The 24,300-nt window shown below is 39.8% G+C and overlaps 1 protein-coding gene and 1 long non-coding RNA gene across 3 annotated transcripts in view; one reads left to right on the top strand and one right to left on the bottom strand.

The window, feature by feature from the left end:
* The window catches only part of DSG2 (desmoglein 2), a 48,253-nt gene extending 37,670 nt beyond the window's left edge, over positions 1 to 10,583 (bottom strand). Inside the window, exon 1 of the mRNA XM_038543606.1 lies at positions 10,522 to 10,583. Coding sequence (XP_038399534.1) covers positions 10,522 to 10,560 — 39 coding nt within the window. The 5' untranslated portion in view covers positions 10,561 to 10,583. The remainder of the gene's footprint in view (positions 1 to 10,521) is intronic.
* Positions 10,584 to 11,142: 559 nt separating this feature from the next.
* On the top strand, positions 11,143 to 24,026 carry LOC102154138. 2 transcript variants are annotated; one of them, XR_005362530.1, is made up of 4 exons: positions 11,143 to 11,336; positions 14,698 to 14,986; positions 18,245 to 18,352; positions 20,947 to 24,026. It is a non-coding gene; the product is annotated as an uncharacterized LOC102154138 (long non-coding RNA). The 2 variants fall into 2 exon arrangements; XR_005362529.1 differs by lacking the exon at positions 11,143 to 11,336 and having other exon boundaries at positions 12,803 to 14,986.
* The last annotated feature ends 274 nt before the right edge of the window (positions 24,027 to 24,300 follow it).

The raw sequence follows: 24,300 nt of genomic DNA on the forward strand, positions 1-24,300 counted from the left end.
ATTGAAGAATAATGGATATATAATATTGCATTAGTTTCAGGTGTACAACACAGTTATTTGATATTTATATATATTATGAAATGGTCATCACAAATCTAGACAGTAAGGAGCTCTCATACAAGTTGTTACAGTATTATTGACTATATTCTCTATGTACAACATAGTCTTATATATTTTATAACTGGGAGATTGTATCTCTTAATCCCCTTTGCCTATTTCATCTAACCTCCCAGCCCCCTCTGGCAACCATCAGTCTTTGTCTATATCTAAGAGGTGCTTCTGTTTTGTGTTTTAGATTCCACATATAAAGGAGACTGTATGGTATTTGTCTTTATCTGTCTAACTTATTCGACTTAGCATTATATCCTCTAGGTCCACCCATGTTGTTGCAAATGGCAAGATTTCATTCTTTTTTGTGGCTGAGTAATATTTCATTACACACACACATACACACACACCACATCCATTTATTGATGGATATTTAGGTTGCCTTCATACCTTGGCTTGCAATAAACACAGGGGTGCCTATGTATTCTTGGATAAATACCTAGAAGAGGAATTGAAGGATTATATGGTAATTCTATTTTTAATTTTTTGAGGAAACTCCATACTGTTTTCCATAGTGGCTGCACCAATTTATGTTGTCTTGGAAGACTGTACGTTTCCAGGAATTTATCCATTTCCCCTAGGTTGTCAATTTGTTAGCATATGAATTGTTCATAGTAGTCTCATGATGATTTGTATTTCTGTGGTATTTTTTTTTGTGGTATTGGTTTTTTTTTTTTAAAAAGATTTATTTATTTATTTATTTATGATAGACAGAGAGAGAGAGAGAGAGAGAGAGAGAGAAGCAGAGACACAGGAGGAGGGAGAAGCAGGCTCCATGCTGGGAGCCCGACGCGGGACTCGATCCCAGGACTCCAGGATCACGCCCTGGGCCAAAGGCAGGCGCTAAACCACTGAGCCACCCAGGGATCCCCTGTGGTATTGGTTTTAACTTCTCTTTCATTCTGATTCTATTTGAGCCCTTTTTCTATTTTTCTTGATGAGTCTGGCTGAAACTTATAAGAATTTTATCTTTTTAAAGAATCAGCTCTTAGTTTCTTTTCTATTTTTTTTTTTAATCTCTATTTCATTTGTTTCTGCTCTGATCTTTATTTCCTTCCTTCTATTAACTTTGGGCCCTGTTCTTTATCTAGCTCCTTTTTCTTATTTTTTTTTTTAGATTTATTTATTTATTTGAGGAGGGGGCAGACGAAGAGAGAGAATCTCAAGCTGACTCCATGCCCAGCTCGGAGCCTGACGTGAGGCTCAATCTCTCGACCCTGAGATCATGAGCTGAGTGGAAATCAAGAGTCACATGGCTTATCCAACTGAGCCACCCAGGTGCCCCTCTTTTTCTGCTTCCTTTAGGTATATGGTTAAATTGTCTATTTGAAATTTCTCTTGTTTCTTGAGATGGGTTTCTATTGTTATAAAACTCGCTCTTAGAACTGCTTTTGTTGCATCTCATCTCACAGATTTTGGAACATTGTGTTTTCATTTTCTTTTGCTTTCCTCTTTGATTTCTTCATTGGCCCAATGGTTGTTTAGTAACATGTTTTAGTCTCTGTATTTGCATTTTTTCCCAGTTTTCTTGCAGTTGATTTCTAGTTCCATCCCACTGTGGTAAGAAAAAAATGCCTGATATGATTTCAACCTTAAATTTACTGAGAATTGTTTTGTGGCCTAACATGTGAGCTACCCTGGAGAATATACCATGTGCACTTGAGAAGAATGTGTATTCTACTGTTTCTGGATGGAATGATCTGTAAAAATCTATTAAGCCCATCTGATCTAATGTGTCATTCAAGGTCAATGTTTCCTTACTAATTTTGGGTCTAGATATCTATCCATTGATGTAACTGGGGTGTTAAAGTCCCCTACAATTATTGAATTACTGTCAGTTTCTCCCTTTGTGTCTGCTAATATTTGCGTTATATATTTAGGTTGGGTGCATAAATATTTACAAGTGGTATATCTTCTTGTTGAATCAACCTGTTTATCATTATGTAATGCTCTTGTCTCTTGTTATACCATTTGTTTTAAAGTACTTTTGTTGGTATAAGTACCCCAGCCTTCTTTCTTCTTCCATTTACATGGAATATGTTTTTCTATCTCTTCACTTTCAGTCTGTGTGTCTTTAGATCTGAAGTGAGTCACTTGTAGGCAGCATATAGGCAGATCTTGGTACTTTTTATCCATTTAGCCATTCCATGTCTTTGGATTGGAGCAGTTAGTCTATTTACATTTAAAGTAATTATTGATAGTATGTATTTATTTTATTGCCATTTTATTCATTGTTTTCTCATTGTTTTTGTAGTTCTTTGTTCCTTTCTACTTTTCTTGCTCTCTTGTGATTTGTGACTTTCTTTAGTGTTATTTGGAATCCTTTCACTTTTTTATTTTTTTAAGCATTTTTTAATAAATTTATTTTTTATTGGTGTTCAATTTGCCAACATATAGAATAACACCCAGTGCTCATCCCATCAAATGCCCCCTCAGTGCCCGCCACCCAGTAACCCCCACCCCCCGCCAACCTCCCCTAGTTCATTTCCCAGAGTTAGGAGTCTTCCATGTTCTGTCTCCCTTTCTGATATTTCCCACTCATTTTTTCTCCTTTCCCCTTTATTCCCTTTCACTATTTTTTATATTCCCCAAATGAATGAGGCCGTATAATGTTTGTCCTTCTCCGATTGACTTTTTTCACTCAACATAATTCCCTCCAGGTCCATCAACGTCAAGGCAAATGGTGGGTATTTGTCGTTTCCAATGGCTGAGTAATATTCCATTGTATACATAAACCACATCCTCTTTATCCATTCATCTTTTGATGGACACCGAGGCTCCTTCCAGTTTGGCTATTGTGGACATTGCTGCTATAAACATCGGGGTGCAGGTGTCCCGGCATTTCATTGCTTCTGTATCTTTGGGGTAAATCCCCAGCAGTGCAATTGCTGGGTCATAGGGCAGATCTATTTTTAACTCTTTGAGGAACCTCCATACAGTTTTTCAGAGTGGCTGCACCAGTTCACATTCCCACCAACAGTGCAAGAGGGTTCCCCTTTCTACACATCCTCTCCAACATTTGTGGTTTCCTGCCTTGTTAATTTTCCCCATTCTCACTGGTGTGAGGTGGTATCTCATTGTGGTTTTGATTTGTATTTCCCTGATGGCAAGTGATGAGGAGCATTTCCTCATGTGCTTGTTGGCCATGTCTATGTCTTCCTCTGTGAGATTTCTGTTCATGTCTTTTGCCCATTTCATGATTGGATTGTTTGTTTCTTTGCTGCTGATAAGTTTAATAAGTTCTTTATAGATCTTGGAAACTAGCCCTTTATCTGATACGTCATTTGCAAATATCTTCTCCCATTCTGTAGGTTGTCTTTTAGTTTTGTTGACTGTATCTTTTGCTGTGCAAAAGCTTCACTTTATTTTTTGTGCATCTATTACATTTTTGGTTTGTGGTTACTATGAAGTTCATATATAACAACCTATGCATATAGCCATTTATTTTAACTAGGTAGTCACTTAAGTTTGAATGCTTTCTAAAAGCATTACATTTTTGACCCTGCCCCTTATGTTTAATGTTTTTGATGTGATATTTATATGTCTTATTTTGTGCCTTCTTTAACTAATTATTATAGAAATGGTTGATTTTACTACTGTTGTTCTCTTCTACCTATCTTTTGCTGTCCCTTTTTGTGGAAGCTCAGTTGACCTAATTTCTAGGTCCCCTTCACAGGGAATTATTTCATATATAGTTATAGATTTGTTGTGCCTGTGGGAGGAGGTGAGATCAGCATCTTCCTACACTGCCATTTGAACCCTCCTCCTAATTCTATTTTATTTATTTTGGTTTGCATTGTAGGGAACTTGAAAGGATAATGGGATGGAGGTAGTCTAGAAGAGAGGGAATTTGAACTCTCTTCTCATCTCATCTCTACCCAAATCTACCCTCTCATTCTCTAACCAGCCAGGCAGCATCCACTTGACTGATGAAAATAATTCCCATGAAGGGGTGAGACCTAGAAGTGTTTGGCATAGAGTAGGTGTTCAATAATATTTGTCGAATGAATGAATGAATGCATCAAGGCTCAATCAACTAGAGAGATATTTGCATTTTCAAAAGAGAATAGAGATAAGTAAGATGAATCCCTAATTAGAACTTCTCACTATTTGTCTATTACCATTTCTCAATGTGGGTGCTATTGGCATTTCCAATAAGAAAAATATTCATGAGTGGCCAATTCTTCTTGAAGGTCCTGAAGAATGCTGGAGGTTTAGCAACCCTGGATTTGAGGTATTATATATCAGTATAATCCTAGGCCTTGTGACGACCAAAATACACCTTCCAAACCCCTCAACATTTTCTTGAGACCCATTGCTCCCAGACCAACGCTCCTGCCAGGCAGCACTCTCCCTCCACTTTACTCTCTGTACTTTTCTCCCTGTCTTTGATCACAACATCCCAAATTTTGGAAGATCTCCGTTTTTTAAAAAAAAATGAGGAAAAACTATTCCTAATCGGTCACCTACTATCACTTCTTTCTTGACCCTTTCTTGACCAAATCCACCAAGATTCATCTTTTTATTTTCTTAATGATTTGAACACCTCCCTAAAGAATGTTTACTTGTTAATTATTAGCCTTTTGTGGCTTCCCTTGGTATCAAGAAGCCTGCACTCATCTTTCTGAATGGGTTTTGTCTCACATTGTATGTTCCAGCTACAATGAACTCCTTTACTTTTTTTTCCCAAAGAACCACATACCTTTGTCTTCAGGCCTTTGCATATACTCATCTCTACTTAGAACATTCTTCTCCCTCCTTCTCTTCATATCTTCTTTTCACTAATTTATAATTATCCTCAGATCTTGGCTGGGATGTTTAGTGCTGGAGCTCCTTCTGTAGGCTCTATAGTATTATCTGTTCTTTTGTCATTACTCTTCTTACTATAACCCGGTTGGAATTTAGCCATTTACTTGTTTACTAGACTATAAGCACCATGAGGGAAGAAAATATCTGTTTTTTTCATGGTTTCCCAATGTCCAGTATGTTGTTTAAAACTGATCAAAGCATTTCTAAACAGTGGTCGTATATGGTTAGTGTCTACAGTTTCTTTTCTTGTGAGCATTATCATATTACCATTAGACTATGATACAAATTCTGATGTTCTAGTTTCTTTTACTCTAATCCCTAACCTTCACATATAATAAAAATTTCAATAATTTTTAATAATTTGAAATAAACAAAAATAGTACATTATCTATGGTATACATTTGATACTTTAAGATAACCTTAACTAAGAAAGCAATCTCTTATCATATATGGACTATATGTTTGAAAAGTATTATTTAGCTCTTAAAATTTGTGGCACTTTGAAAAACGGGAAAAAAAAAGCTGTGATTAAAATATACTCAAATTGATCTAAAGCTCATTTATTATTTCAATAAAGGTTTTTTGACTTTTCCTACATTTGGCAGTTTAAAAAATACCAATCCCTATTCAATGTGTAATTTTTTCCCTATAAATATTTGTATGCTTCCTTCATGAATAAACTGTTTTGTAAAATATAGACCAGTAATTCTCACTCTTATACCTGTCTGATAATTAGATTAACTGCAAAGTTTCTATCATACATATATCTGGGCCTCAACAGTGGGGATTTTAATTTAGCTCATCAGGAATGTCTAGTGACTGGGGAGAATTTAGCCCAAATGAATGTGCATACCTTTTTGTATGATACTTCCTTCTAAGTGTATTATTAAAGAAACTTCTGTTAACAGTTGATATTTCCCCATAACCTATTAATTTTTAGAAATAAAAACGAATGTGAAAGCATATATTTCTAAAATCCCTGGATATAACTGATTTTTCTTATAGGCTTCAATATTTATCACCTAATTTATACTTGAATTTACTCTAAATTCTATTATCCAGTTATATATTACAACTCAAGCATAACTCCAATGTTACTGATAATTTATAGACAGTTTAACCTATTTATTATGGGTTGAACTGTGTCTCTCAAAAAAAGGCATGATGAAGTCCTAACCCTCAATGTCTCAGAATGTTACCTTATTTGGAAACAGGGTCTTTGTGGATTTAACCAAGCTGAGGTCATCAGTGTGAGCCCTAATACATTACAACCCATATCTTTATAAAAAGGGGCAATTGGGACATAGACTCAGACATGTGCAGAAGTAAGATGATAAGAAGAGATATAGGAAGAATGTCATGTGAAGTTGGAGGATAGCAGCGAGGCATCTAAAAGGCAAGGAATGCCAGAGATAGTTAGCAAACCACCAAACACTAGGAAGAGGCAAGAAAGAAAATCTACAGATTTCAGAGGGAACAGGGCCTTGCTGACATCTTGATTTCAGACTACTAACATGTAGAACTGTGAGACAATAAATTTCTGCTGTTTTAAGCTACCCAATTTTCAGTACTTTGTTTCAGCAGCCCCAGCAAATACAAATACACCAGTAGATATTAACTGTTCATAATATGATTTGTTATCACTGAATCCTTAAAATGTAGTTTGATTTTTTAAAGCAAGCTTAATTAGTCAAAGGCCAAATGGAGGCAACCATCAGAAAATCTGTAACTGGAGTGCCCTCTTTAGCAGTCTGGTGAAGTCTATGGATCCCTTCTCAGAATAATATTCTGAAATCTGTAAAATTAAAAAAAACTCTGGATTTTGAATGGAATTCCATTCCAACATTGAAATGGTTGTCAGAATTTAAGAAACACCAATTTGTGACGCAGTGATATAATGCACTTCATTATCGACCCATTAATAATAAAATCTAGAAGTCTATTAGTGATGGGAACAAATGATATTTTCAGATAACTGTAGTATGATGTGACAGTATTTGTGAAAAAGTCACAAGTATTGCTAAAGCTGACGCAGTATCTTTCTTACACTCATAATTTAAAGAAATGCTAAGTTTCAGATAGAGATGAATAAACACAGATATGTAATTTATTCCCAGCTATGTCTAAGGACCCTTTGAATTCTATCTGTGGAGTACTTGGTAGCTGGTGAATCCCAGGTAAAAACAAAAAACAAAAAACCTAAAACAACAACAACAACAACAACAAACTCTTGAAGAGCAAAGACTGTCAGGAAATTGTTTCTATTTCCATTTTGATAGAATTGGCCTAGAGGACTCTGTGATAGTTGTGTGGGTGCCACTCAGTATCTCCTTTCTTGTGTGTCTCCCTGAACTGCAGAGGAAAGCTAAAGATCACAGGTCATAGACTCCCTTGCAGCTAATGTTCTAAGCATGATTTAAGTTCAATCAATCAGCATTTATATGAGATCTGAAAGAAGGAAGTGAAGTAGAAGCTGTATGTATGCTGTTTTTGCTGGCAAGCCTAGTATGTAGGATGCAGTTGGGGTTTATTACTATTCTAGTGTCTATCACTCGATAGTGGAGGCCAAGAGGCAGGGTCCTGGCACATTTAGTTGGCCATGCATCCTAGTAAATGTGGCATGGTTCTGAACCTGGCAGCAAAAGTAGCATCCAGATCATGGCACTTTCTGCACTGTGGGATTGGCTGTATGGCTTGGAAGTCCTTACTGACAACAAAATGAAGTCTGTTTCCTCAATCTTTCTTATACTTATGCCCTTTCTTTTCTTATCAAATTAATTCCCTGAAATACATCCCTTTTGCTTTAATTCTGTTATCTGAACTCCGACCCATACAGAATACAATTTACATTCCCTTCTATAAAAGACCCATTTCCTCAAGAACTCTGACAGAGGAGGTGTTTTCCATTCTTTACCAAAAAGTATACTTTCAACTTCAAACATCCTGAGGGCAAAATGCTGAATTGCCCACTTTTCTTTGACCAAAAACAATTTTTTCAAATTTATATCACAAAAGCATAATAGAAAATACAAAGAATAGTCCAGAATTTGTTCCAATTCAGCTAGTTACAATCACGTCATAAAGAACTATTGCCTAATAGAGTAAAAATACAGGATTGCTAAAACAGAAAATATACATAAATTATTAGCTATTTCTCCATAAACATACATGACTTGGCCTAATTGTCATACCATTTGAGAATTAAAGCAATTCTTTTCCTATGTGAAAGGAATTTAGGGCAGCCTGGGTGGCTCAGTGGTTTAGCACCGCCTTCAGCCCAGGGCATGATCCTTGAGTCCCCAGATAGAGTCCCATGTCAGGCTCCCTGCATGGAGCCTGCTTCTCCCTCTGCCTGTGTCTCTGCCTCTCTCTCGCTCTCTCATGAATAAATTTAAAAAATCTTAAAAAAAAAAAAAAAGAAAGGAATTTAATATTTAACCCTCAAAGTAAGCTAGGTGCTATGTTAGCTTGGTATTCTACTTAGCCAGGAGGTATCACAATGAGGTAAAATTACTCTAATTCTGGAGGCCAAAATGAAAATCCTAAATTATCATAGAGAAGTTTTATTAACAAAATGAACTTGACTAGGCAGCCAGGGTGGCTCAGCAGTTTAGCGCCGCCTTGGGCCCAGGACCTGATCCTGGAGACCCGGGATCAAGTACAGAGTCGGGCTCCCTGCGTGGAGCCTGCTTCTCCCTCTGCCTGTGTCTCTGCCTCTCTCTGTGTCTCTCATGAATATATAAATGAAAACTTTAAAAAAAATGAACTTGACTGAAAATTACCTCAATGACTTCGGCAAAATGAAATGGATGAACACAGCAGGAAAATGAATTGGTGTGCCAAAGGTCTGGAGGTCTTACATAGTATGCTATTCCAAGTGAGATTTCACTGAAATCCCTAGATTGGGTTAGTCATGTTTTTTTTTTTTTTTTTGCTTTGTTTTTCTGTGATATACACACAGACACAAAACAGGGAAAATGCATATTAGTATAATTAACTAATATTAATAATATGTAGACATATTACTATAAAAATAAATATATTGTATTTGTCCCTCCATTACAATTCTGGGAGAAAGAGAAGGTAATCTTTTGGAAGTTAGAACTTTATTTTTTTTTTAAGATTTTATTTATTTATTTGAGAGAGAGAATAAGAAAGAGCGAGGGAGCAGGGGAAGGGGCTGGGGGGCGAGGCAGACTCCCTGCTGAGCAGGAAGCCAGATGCGGGTGGGACTGCATCCCAGGAAGCTGGGATCAGGACCTGAGCCAAAGACAGACCCTCAACGCACTGGGGCCACTCAGGCACCTGGGAAGTTAGAACTTTATTTAATATAAAGCATGAACTTGTGTGTTTCTTTTTTTAAAAAAATCTTAACCATTACGTAAGAAAACGGGAGTATGACATTTTATCTAATCTCTCATGACACAAATATTTAAGTCTCTGTAAGGTGAACCCGCACTTACACTAGGACTGTCACTTTATCAAAACCCAGTTAACAAAACCCCATAAATCAGATACATTTCTTAATCGTGTATAATTCCTTTACTAAACAGAAGGCAAATATATCTAAAATCCAATTTGAGGGCAGCCCGGGTGGCTCAGCGGTTTAGCGCCTGCCTTCGGCCCAGGGCGTGACCCTGGAGTCCCAGGATCGAGTCCACGTCGGGCTCCCTGCATGGAGCCTGCTTCTCCCTCTGCCTGTGTCTCCGCCTCTCTCTCTCTCTCTCTCTCTGTGTCTCTCATGAATAAATAAATAAAATCTTAAAAAAAAAAACAAACCAATTTGAGCACAGAAACCAAGCATAAGAAGCGTAGCTCTAGTGGGCCAACATTATCTTCCAGAGGTTCAAGCCCTTTTCGTTAAGAACTTTTGAAAAGCCAGTTTGAGGCTCGGCACTTCGATTTTGTCACCTTTAAAAAAAAAAAAAAAAAAAAGAACCTTCACGCTATTACGTAGGCCTATCATCTTTAACACCCGGAAACAGCTTCAGAACACCAAACTTTGTGAGCCTGAAGTTAAAACGGTCTTCGGGTGCGTGATTTTCACAGTAACGTGGATTCAACAGAAATCAAACCCGCTTAAGTGCATTTTTTGCGAAGCCGTATTTGGAGCCCCTGCGTTCGTTGCCCTCCAGGAATAAAGAAAGGCGTTTCTCCGGCTTCCCCGGCTCGCGGCTCCCGGCTCCCGGCGGGCGCACTACCTGCCCGAGCCCGCCTCCATGTTGCCCGTGGGAGGGAGAGGACCGCGGACAAAGCCGCGGCTCGGGCAGCGCCGCTCGGAGCTCGCCGGCCCCCGCCCCCGCCCCCGCCCCCGCCCGTCACAGCCCCGAGAGCGCCAGGGCCGCAGCGAGGCAGAGCGTCCGGCAGGTTCCCACACGCCCGCGGAGACCCAGCGGCTTCCCGAGGCCTCGGGCCCGAGCTCGCCGCAGCCTGCCCGCCTCCCTGCACGCCCGGGCGCAGACAAGGAGCGCGGGGCGCCGGCTCCGCTCGGGCGGAGGGAGGCGGGCAGGTCCGGGCGCGACTCCGGCGCCCGCCCGCGCCCTCCCGCCCGCGCCCTCCCGCGCACCCCGCCCGCGCCCCGGCGCCCCCGCGGGCCGCACTCACCAGGACGAGCAGCGCGGCGCCCTCCGCGCTCCGCGCCATCGCGCCCGCGCCCTCACCCTCGCCCTCGCCTCGGGCCGCTCGCGCTGCTGGCGCCGCCCGCTCCCCCGCTGCCCGCCAGCGCGCCCGCAGCACCCGCCCCGAGGGCCGCTCGCCGCCGCCCCGCCCCGCCCCGCCCCGCCCGGGGCGCGGTGCCAGGTGCGGCCGCCGCGGGAGAAGCGGAACCGGGAGGCCGCCCGAGCCGCCGGCGCTGAGGTGGGGATTCCTCGGAGGAGGGGGAGGCGCAAGGTGCACGCCCGCCCCTCGTCGCACACGCACCTGGGACCGTGACGTGCCCGGGCCGGGGACTGTGGGTGGCGGGCCCCGCCCCCTCCTCTCAGGAGAGCGGCGGGCACCGGGAGGCTCGGCCCCGGCCTGAGGGCGGCCAGACCTGGCTCGCCGCCGCCGCCGCCGCCCCGGGTCCAGCGCTTGGTGAGCGCGCGCCGGCCCGGGCGTTCGTGACCCGCTGCGCCGGAGAGGGCGGTCGGGAGCTGAGGGTCTCCAGCGGCGTTGAGGTGACTGGCTCGCTCTGGGACGGCTTCTTGCCCCTCCCCGGCGCCCCTTCAGTGCTTCCAACAGGTTTGCAGTTTATCCGGTTAAGGGAGAAACAGAAAAGTCACCGATGATCCAAACGGACACTCCTTTGACTTCTTGTTGACTGGACACAGCCGGGAAAACATGCTATAGGGGCGCTGAGGGAAAGACACACTCTTCGATATGATTCACAAAATCTCTTACACGAAGCGCAACCGGAATCCCCGCACCGGTAGTTACTGGTGGTGAGACCTGGCCTTACCTCTCTTTGTCTTGTGTACAGAGATCCCACAGCTGTGAAATGGGTTAATAGCGCCCGACACGTAGGGCCTTTGTGAAGCTTAAACCAGAAAATCCACGTGAAGCCTTCTGTGGTGTTTAGCACCTCAGGTTCCATAAATGTAGTTGTTAGTAGTATAATTATTTGCTGCAAGTGTAAATGTGAATGAAGTTGAATTTGAAAAAACAGAGACGCGGGAATCAGCACCAGGTTAGGACACCTCTAAGCAAGATTAACAGTCGTTGGAGTAGTGGAAGAGCCTGGGAGACTATGAAGGGTTGGTTGGCATGCCGCCAGGAAGGGAAGTTTGGCCTTCAAGGTGAACAAAATAGCAGAGCTCCTTCTGTGGTCAAAAGTGCCCTTTTGTTCTTCTCCGGTTTATCCTGCCCTTCTCTCCCCAGCTCTGATCTTGCCAGTTTTCCGGATCCAGTACAGTTGGCCTCTCCTCTTTAGTCACTTTCTTCCCTGGCCTCCAAGGACCACTTCCTCTTTGAATGGAGAGAACCACATTCTCCTCTGTTTGATTTAGGGCTTAACTGCTGAGTGACTTTTCTCAAAGTACTATTTACGTGTTAGCAATTAAGTTAGCAGAGGACTTAGTATCTAGGAAGGGCATCTCTTTAGTTTTCCACTGTTTCCATTGCCTAGAACAGTGTTGAGTACCAGGGAGACTCTTTTAAGCATTGGATGCATGATTAAATCAGGAGGGAAGTATGTCTTCTAGTTTCCATTCCTTTTTCTTGAGCTTAGACGTGGGTGGTAGCACCTTGGTGATAATTCTCATTCCCCATCACTATGGGAAAACTCCTAAATAAGCAAGACAGGCTTTACCAAAAGCCTTTACTTTCACAAATCAGCCCTGGAGACTATATATAAATCCTATCTAAAATTAGTGCTCTTGCACCTGAGTCTTATAGGCAAGTATTTATGTCTCATTATTAAAAGTTTGGTTTCTGTTTAGTGATGAAGATAATTGTAGTTTCCAGAGTGAGAAATAGGCAATGCAACGTTTATTTCTGTTGGATTGTTCGTCTCCCCCGGAGGCTGACAAAGTCAGTTTCAGTACTGAAGTATTCTATAAAACACGTATTCCAAGGCTTTGAGAGAAGGTGTCAGTGCATGCGCTATCCAGTGCCATTGTATGTCATCCTTGAAGTAGTTCTCCTTTAAAATTTCTGAAGCTTATGACTCAGTGAGTTGAGGGCAGTTGTTGAAAGTCAGATGAAACACAGCTCTAGCTCCTGACTTCTTTCTCCTGGCATGAGAGTAAATCTATTTTATAAATCTCTGTACATAGGAACAAATACCATTACCAACAAAGCACTTGATTGCTTTAAAAAAAAGAAGATTTTATGTATTTATTCATGAGAGACAGAGAGAGAGAGAGGCAGAGAGGCAGAGGGAGAAGCAGGCTCCTTGCGGGAAGCCCGATATGGAACTTCACCCAGGACCCTGGGATCATGACTTGAGCCAAAGGCAGATGCTCAACCAGTGAACCACCCAGGTGCCCCTGATTTCTGATTTCTAAATCATAATGTATGGCCTTTATAACAACAAAAAGTGGCCATTGTGGTCAAGAGGCTTACTTATAGAATGTCTATTGATAAAGCATATGTAGATAAAAAATACGAAATACCTTTCACATAATGTGAAAAGGGCAATAAAAGGAGGAATCTCTTTTCTGGTTTAGCTCCACTCATTTACTCCTTCATGTACTCCTTCACAAACGTTTAGTTTGTCCCTACTCACCAAACATTTCATTTGCATTTTATTGGAAATACAAAGATAAATATTTCTTCATCCCAAGAAACAAAAATAGATACTTATGAAATAACTACAGAACTTACAATCTATTATAAACACAGTGGTAAAAACATATGCAGGGTATAATGCAAACCTAGGGAAGAGGGTCTTAATTCACAGTGAGGACATGATATTAGAGAAAGCTTTCGGTGGGGACTATGGGGTGGTGTGGTGAGCTGATTCTTAAAGGATGAATAATTGTGAAGGAGACACTGAATCTGGCAGGACAGAGTAACTCAAAACATAGACACTGTTAGTGGAGAGTCAGGAGCTTCAGATTTCTGTGAAGAAAGCATTCTTTTAATCACATTAACACAAACAAGGGAGTCAGAGGTAAAAGCTTTTTTTTTTCCCCCAGTGAGATGTTAGAGCAATATCCAATTAGAAAAGTCTAGCAAGTAGTTTGAAATGAGAAGGAAAACATGATTTCAGGTGGATTTAGGAGGTAGAAACAGTCACCTAATTTTCTTTCTTTCTCCATCCATTTCTTATTGTCCACCACCCTGTTAAATATTTATGCCTTTTGAGTTCTCTCCTTTCCTTCTTTTCTTCTTCCTTGGTACTGAGTATGATCTATAGGCATTCTCTTTGTGCAAACCTGTTACAGCTTTCTCTCCTAAGCTTCAAACATGGGAATACTACCGTTTGGATATTTCATGGGGATCTCAAAGTACCATAATCATTTTGGATAACAAACTAACATACTGACAGAAAAGATTTCTGCAGTCCCTCTACACCTCTCCAATTCAAGCTTGCAACTTCCTCATATGCCTCTCACACACCTTGTCAATTTGGCCACCCAAGCCAAGAACATGAGAGTCATTCTCAATTCTCCTTGTTCCATGCTCTCCACCTCCAGTTAGTTACCTTTCCCTTCATTCTCTGTGGTTCTTTTTGAAATGATTCATACAACCTTTGTAGCAGCAATCACATTGTGGCTAATGGTGATTTCATCCATGTCTGCTACTCCACCCATTTCTCTCTCTCGAGACTGTTAGTACTTAGAAAGCTGAGGCCATATCATATTCATAGTGGCCCAGCCCCTCGTAGCCAGCAAATATTTGGTGATTGATAAAGAATTGTTGAACTTAGCCCACATACTAGAAGGAACTAATTAGAAGTAAAAAAAACAAAACAAAACAAAACAAAAAACCCACAGTATTAAAAAGGAACATGTTTGAAATGTACACTGTGAATGAATTAATGGTGGATCTAGTCAGAAAATGTTGGTCTGTTGGTTTGTGTATGTGTGTTTTTCCCAACCATACTGCAGCTCAAGAACAGAAGGACAGCAGATGGTGATGTGGGTTAGGGTTGCAGGGTGGCCTGGCTGATAGTTAAGAGATATGTCAGTGTATATATGAAACTGAATGTGGCACGAGGGGATGAGCAGGAACCAAGCTGGTGGAGTCTAGGGGCCAGTTGAGAAGATAGTGTATTAGATTTACATTGAGTATGGAAGAATAAGAGAGGATCACTTTTCCTTTTAATCCTGGGGAAAGAACTATGGTCCTTTTCCACAGATGCCCAGGCATGAGTGACATCACAGATACTAGAGTCAGAATGTTGAGATTCTCATGGACTTTCCAGTTAGATGGATCAAGAGCCACCTTCAACTTGGGCATTGAAAAAGGAGAACTGGCTGACTTGGGGTAGAGGATGACTTTATTGTCTTTCTGAGCTAGAATTTACAGACCAATAATCAAAGCCTACCAGACTGCAAGCCTTGTGGTCTAGCACAGAGAAGCCAGCACATCCCTAATGAACAGTCACCACGTTCTGGGGCAGGAGCAATCAGCCCTGAGACCACAGGTGAGACACCAACACCCTGAAAGAGTGAGAGAGCCCCATGCAGTGAGTCACAGTGTCTAATTGAGCTATTGCCCACAGGCTCCTCCTTGTGAGTCAATATATGAGGACTGGCTATTTGGATGCAAACTCCCTGAACCAAATGGCTGAAGGAAATCCTTATCCTTGTTCACAGGGTGGAGGAGAATTAGTGGAGGGTGCTACAATTTCAAAATAGTATTTGGCTCAGCCAAAAAACCAAAATTGTTGACTCTTGGGTCTAAGTAGTAACTGATGACATCTTAAGAGATTTTTTTTTTTTTAAATAAATCACACTAGTTTTAAAATGTGATAGGACTATAATAATGCTGGATCCCAGTATGCACAAAGCAGCAGTTCAGGTGTCTAGGAAACCTCAGTAAGGCTCTGGGGTCCCGTCAGATGCTCCGTCTCCCCAGTTACGGACATCTGGAATCCTTTAGCTGAATGTTCTCTTGGCTGTTCCACGCATTGTACAGGGAAGGCGGCATGTTAATCTCTTTCAGTCATTTACACCATAGCAGATACCACAGATAGACCAGGCATGCTCCACCTTGGAGCCTTTGTGCTCTCCATCCCTTTTCCCTAGAAGGTTCTGTCCTGACATGTACAATGTTTTACCCCCTCACTTTTCACTTTTTGCACATCTCAAATATTACCTAATCGGTGAGGCCTTCTCCGAAAACTCATTAACAAATCAAATTACTCCCACCCCTAGAGATCCCCATGCCCCTTCCCTGCTTCATTTTTCTTCCTGGCACATCACAATCTAAAAGACTGTGCATGTATGAATTATCTGTTGCCATTTACTAGAATGTAAGCTCCATGAGGATGGGGTGTTTTCTCTGTGAACTGCTGCATATTCAGCACCTAGAATGTTGCCTGAGCCTTTGTAGATCTTCAGTAAATATTAGTTGAATGTGTAAATGAATAAATAAGTGAATACATCTTTGAGGTTATTTTGGAGGCTAGAAGGTATGTACGAACATCCGCGTGTGAGTGTGCCTTTAAAGTGAGAGTAAAGGGAAAGAACAAGAGACAACTATATTCCTGGAAGGATGTGAGTAAATGTCCTCAAACTAAGGTGGGAAGGCTGGTTCACTGTGGACGAAATCCCTCTCCCTCACCATTTTATCAAGAATGGGTCTTGCCTAAGGCTGCCTGAACAGTGTAAAGTGAAGAAGTTCAGAGGCCAATGGAGAACATTTCTGCATTCTTTAAGACTCCCTTCCTTGCCCAAGGGACAAAGTGCAAAACCATAAACAATATGGAAAATCTCTTTCCTTCTGGAGGTGAAAAAAGCAAGCGTTCATTAACAGAAGCCTGACACTTGAGAACGTTGATTTTATCTACCCAACTATGTTTTCTTTTCTTTTCTTTATTTTTTTTATCTAAGTTTTTTGTTTTAAGATTGTATTTATTTATTCATGAGAGACAGAGAGAGAGAGAGAGAGAGAGGCAGAGACACAGGCAGAGGGAGAAGCAGGCTCCATGCAGGGAGCCCGACATGGGACTCGATCCTGGGTCTCCAGAATCACACCCTGGGCCGAAGGTGGCGCTAAATCACTGAGCCACTGGGGCTGCCCCTTTTCTTTATTTTTTAAATAGGCTCCACACCCAATGTGGGGCTTGAACTCAGAACCTTGAAATCAAGAGTTGCATACTCTGTTGACTGAGCTAGCCAGACACCCCCAAACTACAGTTTCTAGAAAAAAAAAATTTTTTTTTTCCAGAATAAGTTTCTGGCTTTGGTTTTACCCCAGGATTTGTTTATGGGAATTCTTGGAAAGATAAGGGAAATAGCACTGGCTGGGGGAGATAGGGGGAAAACATTTGGTTGTTAGCAGCAGCTCTGGACTGGAATCCATCCCCAGCACGACAGGACTTGCAGGGCTTACCAGGCAGGCATGGGAGTGTTTACTGAGGGTGTCAGGCGAGAGCCATCACACTGACTCAATGTGACTAATGAGCCTATGGAGATACACAGAAAAAAAAACCCTCAGAAGACAGAAAAGAATATTGATTTCATTCATTTGCACGTAGACAAGGGATATTCATATGTGTAAAGAAAAAGTGAAAGAAGCAATTCAGTGGTTTTGGAGAGTGAACTTGGAAGTGCAACACTGATTGTTAAAGATCTTTGAAAATAATCTGGAATGATAATTATAAATACTTGAGTAGAGAGGAGCAGAATCTTAAAAATAGTTAACAATGTTCATTTTAAAGAAAAACCAGGATTTGAGGAAATGAAATCACTCATTCTAGTTACTTTTCAGAATTCATCTTGATGAGTGGTGGGTTTTTTTTTTTTTTTTTCAGTACCATGCCAGTGGATGTAGTAATTTGTTAATAATCAAGCTCTGTAATTTGTGAATGATTTACTTGTTAAAATGATTAGAGCACATTTAAAGTTATTCAATAATGATGTTACTTACTTGCATTTTGACTTCCATCTCTGGTGAGAGTTGATTCCAGCTGGGAAGGCCAGCACAGCCTCAAGGTGATCTTGTGCACAGGATGATGTGAGCTTGCAAAAGTCATCTGTCACACATGTCATGGAGAAAAAAAAATATGGGGAACCACTGCTTTGGAGGACATGTTTACATGAGCTGTGCTGACTAAAAGTTATGATGGTGTTCCTGAAACCCCCGGTTAGATATTGTGAGTGGCAGATATGTCTGTGCAGTAACTTCATTTTTGTAACAAAAGTAATTGAAAATCTCTTGATATGATGAATAATAATTTAATTAACTCAGTTACATCTATATACATCAGGGAGTTGGAGATTTGAAGCAGTCTTTCAGATATAAGAAGAGAGATTCAAAATGTTTCTAGTGCCTGAGCACTTTAGGAAGATGTTTGTTTTTAAACCTGTTTTGTTTGAGTTGGACAAATTTTTTTTCTTTTTTTTTTTGCTTAACGTTTTTGTTTTGGCAGTGGACCTAATTTGAATTTCATCTCCCTCTCTAGTTCCCACTTAGAAATTTTATTAGACAGAAATATGTTCAAATGCTAAGCAAACCAGCTTAGCAAAACGTTGATACAAAAAAGGCAATGGGAAAAATTGCTCTTGATAATTTAGCTTTAAATATTGCAGTGATAGTTAGCTTCTCTAAGGACATTTGTGGTTAACGATTTTTTTTTAATTCATAATGGTCGTTATGAACATTACTATATGCCTTGAAAGTAGACCTCCTGTTTGGGCAATTGTCTGCTAATTTAGTATGACATTTTTTTTTCCAGGTGGACCGTTCTTAACTTTTACTGAAAACAATATCTGAATGATGTCATACCTTTGGGGAGAGTCACACCCATTTCATGTAGAATCAGCTACATGATTACCTTACAGAGGTAAGTCAGTTAACAAAGACTTCTTGTGACTAATTCTTCTATGGGTATGAAAGAGGAAGAGAGTGTATCATCATATTTCTTAATTTTAGGATTAGAGCATTCATCTGAAGTAATCAGGGCATTTGATGACAAGTCAACAAATTAAGCAGAGCAATATTACAGGGAAGACTTAGAGGTGAACAAAGTAAAACCCATGTGAAAGCTCATGTAAAGAATTGCTTTATGGTTCATAAAAGTGCCATTGTGAGTTTCCATTGTTTGGCACTGTGGGAGAATCAGTCTATACCTTGAAATTTTCAATTGTTGGAATCTTAAGTCTACAGAGTATGGTTTATTGTTCTTTATACCTTGGATTTCACTTCAAAAGTATGGATAATCCATCTGCAAAAAAACAGCAGAGGAAGATTGTGGCTTCTAGGTTTTCAGGAATAATAAGTTGGTGGGACTTCTATGGAATATTTTATTTACTTTTATTTCTTAGAGACTAGATACATTAGGTCAGTTGATCAGAATGTGAAACCTGAGTCCCAGGTGTGCTCTGTGGTCATATGGACAGACGTCAAATAGGTGATTTGAGGGACACTAGAAAGTGTCTGTGCTTAAAACACCTCACCTCCTGACCTATGACTTAATGATAATAGAATATCACTTTGTTTTCTAAGTGAACAGATATTCTAAGTATTAAAGATATATGCTTGAAGGAGAAATAATGAAGTGCTTCTGTGATTTATACTTTATTGTAAATTAACTTATAAAACAATTTAAAAACCTATCAACTAGTTATGGTCAGCTTTTTAAAGGAAGCAGGAGGTAGTGATTATCGAAACATTGGGCATATCATGTTCTAGAAATAAGGTAAAAAAAAAAAAAACATGCCAAAGAAAAGACAAATTTCATTTCCTTCCATGTTATGTTGGGTCAACTAGCTTCTGCACATAAAACTCTTTTCCACTTGGCCAGTAACTTGGCAGCATATATTAGGTAGAGACTGAACATAAAGTGTGGTCTCCTTTGTGTGTGGAGTTATTGCTATTCTATTAGTGATACCTAACATATAAATATTACTGGAGGCTGGGTTAAGAGCACCATTCCTTTCATGCTAATTTTCAAGTAACATTTTTTCCCTCAAAGCCACCTGGCTGCCCTATTCTACTTGGTGGAAATGATGTAATTAGAACTCTTGGGGCAGCCCGGGTGGCTCAGCGGTTTAGTGCCGCCTTCCACCCCAGAGTGTGATCCTGGAGACCTGGGATTGAGTCCCATGTCAGGCTCCCTTCATGGAGCCTGCTTCTCCCTCTGCCTGTCTCTCTTTCTGTGTCTCTCATGAATAAATAAAATCTTAAAAAAAAAAAAAAAAGAACTCTTAGGGGGCGCCTGAGTGGCTCAGTTGGTTAAGTGTCCAACTCTTAATCTCATCTCGGGTTTTGAACTCAGGGTCCTGAGTTCAAGCTCCACATTGGGCTCCATGCTGGGTGTGGTGACTACTTAAAAAAAAAAAAAAAAGAACTCAAAGGGAAATAAGAGCTCTCCACTCTGCCCTTTTCCAAGGAAGCTCAACTGAAAAGTTATAATAATCTGGTGATCCTCATCATTTTGGCCATATAAGATAATAGTTTTTTTCAAATGTTTATTTATTTATTCATGAGAGACACACAGAGAGAGGCAGAGACATAGGCAGAGGGAGAAGCAGGCTCCTTGCTGGGAGGAACCTGATGCGGGACTCAATCCCAGGACCCAGGGATCATACCTTGAGCCAAAGGCAGACGCTCAACCACTGAGCCACCCAGGTGTCCCAAGATAATAATTTGATATGAATTGAATTCTTGTCTCTCTTTGCTTGTGTTCAGAGGAGTTTCCAGTGCAGAGTGGCCTAAACAGGCCAACCTTGTGAATGAGGCAAAAGATTAGTGAACAAGAAATATTACAGTGGCAGTTTGGAATTGCAGAAAGAGAATTAACCTGATCAATTCCTAACTCTACCTTTGATCAACAAGTTCCTTTTCAGCCAGTTTGACCATCTGTAAAACAAGGCTTTGGATCAGATAATACAAATGTTTGGAGTTTGCATGGTTTCAGAGTTTGTATGTCAGTACTCTTTGAGTGAGTTCATTTTGAAGATTTAAATTATAATAATAAAAACAATAAAAAATAACAATCTTCATGAGCACTTACTGTGTCCTAGGTGCATTCTCATAACTTCTTTACAGAAACCTTATTATGTAGGGACTGTTATTTCCAAAATAGCCCAGAGAGGTACAAAGAGGTTAAGTAACTTGCCCAAAGACACACAGCTAGTAAATGGTAAAGCTGGGTTTGAACTCAACTAGTTGTCTCCAAAGATTAAACTTTTAACTGTTAATTTAAACCACACAATTAAAAAAACAAACATTAAAAAATTCAAATTTATCTTTTCTTAATCATTAAAACATAATACAGTTATTTTGACTAATAGATGGAATGACATTTTATAATTTTCTCGTAGGCCTTTGAGTGTTAGCTTTAATTTTGTGCAAAGTTGAGCAGATTTTCTTTCCCCGACAGCTCAGTGTTTCCTATCAAAATATTCAGTAACATCTCCTGACTTGTTTTTTCAGTAGAGACATCCTTTCCTAGCAAGAATTGGCAGAAGCAGCCATAAGCATGCGTTGGCTTGTTCTGGAGGCTCTGGTGTGAAATAGGGTTGCACAGAGTAGAAGAGCTTCTATCATCTTGGCGACAAATGCCTTTGTTGTTGATTTGCCTCTTTGAAAGAATTTCCAAAGACCAGCACAAAAGAGGATGTTTCAGGATCCGAGAAAGTGTAAAGAGGAAGAGTGGCAAGTTAGAAAATCAACTTATCTTTCAACTGTAGCAGTCATAACTTGTGGAGAAAAATTCAGAGCAATTTATAACAGCTGAGAGGAAGAGGGAAGATTCAGAAAGAAATATTGTCAGAACTTATGAGACTATGTGTTTATTACATGTTAAATTTTTTGTTAAACAAGAAATCGTACATAATTAATGTGTATAACTTGATGTGTTTGGAGGTAAGTATACACCCATGAAACCATCACCACAGTCTATGCCACGAACCTATTCATCCCCTCCAAAAGTTTTCTCCCTCTTATTTATTATTATTATTATCATCATCATCATCATCATCAGTGCCAAGAACACTTAACATAAGATTTACCCTCTTAGCAAAATTTAAGTATATAATACAGTGTTGCTAACTATAGGTTCTGTGCTGTATAGTAGATCTCTAGGACTTATTCATCTTGTCTAAATGAAACTTTATGCCCTTTGACTAATACTTGCATTTCCTGTGACACAGTTTTCCACTAAAGTTGTGGATATTGGCCCTGAATGAGAATAATTAAGAGTTTGGTAAAACAAGGTCTTTTCATTATGCCTTACCTAAAGAAAATTAGGTGGAAAATCAAAGTGGTTCTTTTCTTTTTACTAGTAAATCTAGAGAGCAGACTCTGCATGTAGAAACTTTGTATCTGCAACACAAACCAGCCATGCCTGGTCCGTGGATCTGGTGATGGAAAGACACCGGTGCATGGAGCCTGCTTCTCCCTCTGCCTGTGTCTCTGCGCCTCTCTCTCTCTCTCTGTGACTATCATAAATAAATAAAAATTTTAAAAAAAAATTAAAAAAAAAAAAAAAAGGAAAGACACTGCTTCAATCAGCTACACCAAGCTACTTGCTTATCTGAGGCGTGTGTGTATGGGTGTGTGTGTGTTTTACCTCCAGGTTAGGGCCACATAAATCTTACTGTCAACATAGTTCATTGGACATGGAAAGACATGACTCACATTTTGTGTTTAAATACTCATTTTTGGCTTAGTGACAATGCCTTTTTGCAGGAGTGGAAACCATGTCATTATCCCATTTATATAAATACAAATTACCTGATTCTGTGCTACTTTATAATTAACAGAATTCTTTGCAATCCTCTCTTGATTATGAAAGAATATAAATACTTCCCTTGCCTTCTGAGGCAATGAGGACATACATATTCTTTCAATATCAGTGTTTCTCTTATATTAGAATTTGACGCTCTGTGTTTTCACACATCATTTACTGTTTGCTAATTTAATAACAAATTCAGGATGCAGAAAACATCAGACGTTGCAAGGCATAAATTTTAAAATATAATACTACTTCATGGAATAAAGGTGGAGAGGGAGATAGTGTTGAAGAGTAAAATAGTTGTAGCTGTTCAAATGTGTTTTTCACAAATCACAGAAACACTGAGGTTGAAGGACCCATTTAAAGTTATCATTTAAAAAAAGTGAAATAGAATAAAACACAAATCACGGTCTTAGATATGGAGAACAGATTGGTGATTGCCAAAGGTAGGGCACGGGATGTGTAGAAAATGGGTGAAAGGGGTCAAAAGGTAGAAACTTAGAGTTATAAATAAGTCATGGGGATATAATATACAGCAGGGTCACTATAGTTAATTTCTGAATTGCATATTTGCAAGTTGTGAAGAGGGTAGATCTTACAAGTTCTTATAACAAGAAAAAAATTTTTTGTAACTATGTATGGTGATGGATGTTACTTAGATGTACTGTGGTGGTCATTTCATAATATATATTAATACTGAATCAAAATCGGTACATGTAAAATTATTTTTATACCTAGCTATGTGTCACACATAACCTCTTCTAAATTGGGTGCTATCAAAGTAATTCTTGGGCAACCTGGGTGGCTCAGTGGTTTAGTGCTGCCTTCAGCCCAGGTGTGATCCTGGAGACCCGGGATTGAGTCCCACGTCAGGCTCCCTGCATGAAGCCTACTTCTCCTTCTGCCTGTGTCTCTGCCTCTCTCTCTCTCTGTCTCTCATGAATAAAGTCTTAAAAAAAAAAAAAAAAAAAGTAATTCTTAAGGAGTTTACCAAAAAAGAGTTTCTATGACTTTTGGATAGTTTGTTTTATTTTTTGTTTGTTTGTTTTTTTTTGTTTTTTGGGGTAGCTTGTTTTCCTTATTAAATGTGGAAGAGATGTCATTGTGTCCTGAAATATAACCCCACGTATACTTCAGTATAGCAGCAAACCATATATTTGCATTCTATCTATTCCCCTGTTTCTTCCTTTTTATCTCTCTCTGTCTCTCAGTCTTAGATATATATAGAAATATACAGATTGCTCTGTCCTGTATTCCCAAATAGATATATTTGCCCCCAGTGTACTGCTTCTTTAATCTTTAGAATTGTACCTAGATTTCTAGTCCGTTAAAAAATCATTTTGATTGTTTTCTTTGTATTCTTAACAATTTTTAATGCTCTACTCAAGTCTCAGAGCAGAAAGCAAGCAGCTTATTTTGACAGAGTAATAATTATGTATTATTATTACTGAATAACTATAGATAAACCTTTGCATTTATGTCACTTTATTGAGTGACCTTGAGGAAGTAATTTGCTTCTCTGGGTCTCTCTTTTCCTGACTATAATCAGGGTTACTGTAAGAATTAAATTAGAATATGTACCTCTTTGTCTTGGCCACCTGGTAGGGCTTATCAATGTCCTCTTTCTTCCTGCTCTGGTAACGGTATCCATTTGCACTTGTTCTTTTAGACCATCATTCTCTTGAGTTTTAACTATATCTGCATTGTGTTTAGATTTTTTCTGTTATGCATTTGTTAAAAAGAAAGTCTATGCATAAAAAAGAAATTAAGACACCAACCTAGAATGTCCCATGTTTTGTCAGAGCGCAGCAGAAGGGATCTCAGTATTTGCTATGGAAAATGTGTTGTTTCTGGCACCTGGAATTCAAACAATTATCGTCCTTTCTTAACAATTAGCCCCCTTACTTAAAAATGATTTCAGACTGTGTTGTTGAACAAATATTAAGCCATATAATCTCTGATTCAGAGTCACTCCTTGTAGACCCAGTAAAGGAGTGAGAAGATGCTGAATTGCCAATTACAAGAAGGAAGGGACCTTAACATTTACTTGT

This window comes from Canis lupus, chromosome 7 (assembly GCF_011100685.1).
Source record: "Canis lupus familiaris isolate Mischka breed German Shepherd chromosome 7, alternate assembly UU_Cfam_GSD_1.0, whole genome shotgun sequence".
NCBI lineage: Eukaryota > Metazoa > Chordata > Mammalia > Carnivora > Canidae > Canis > Canis lupus.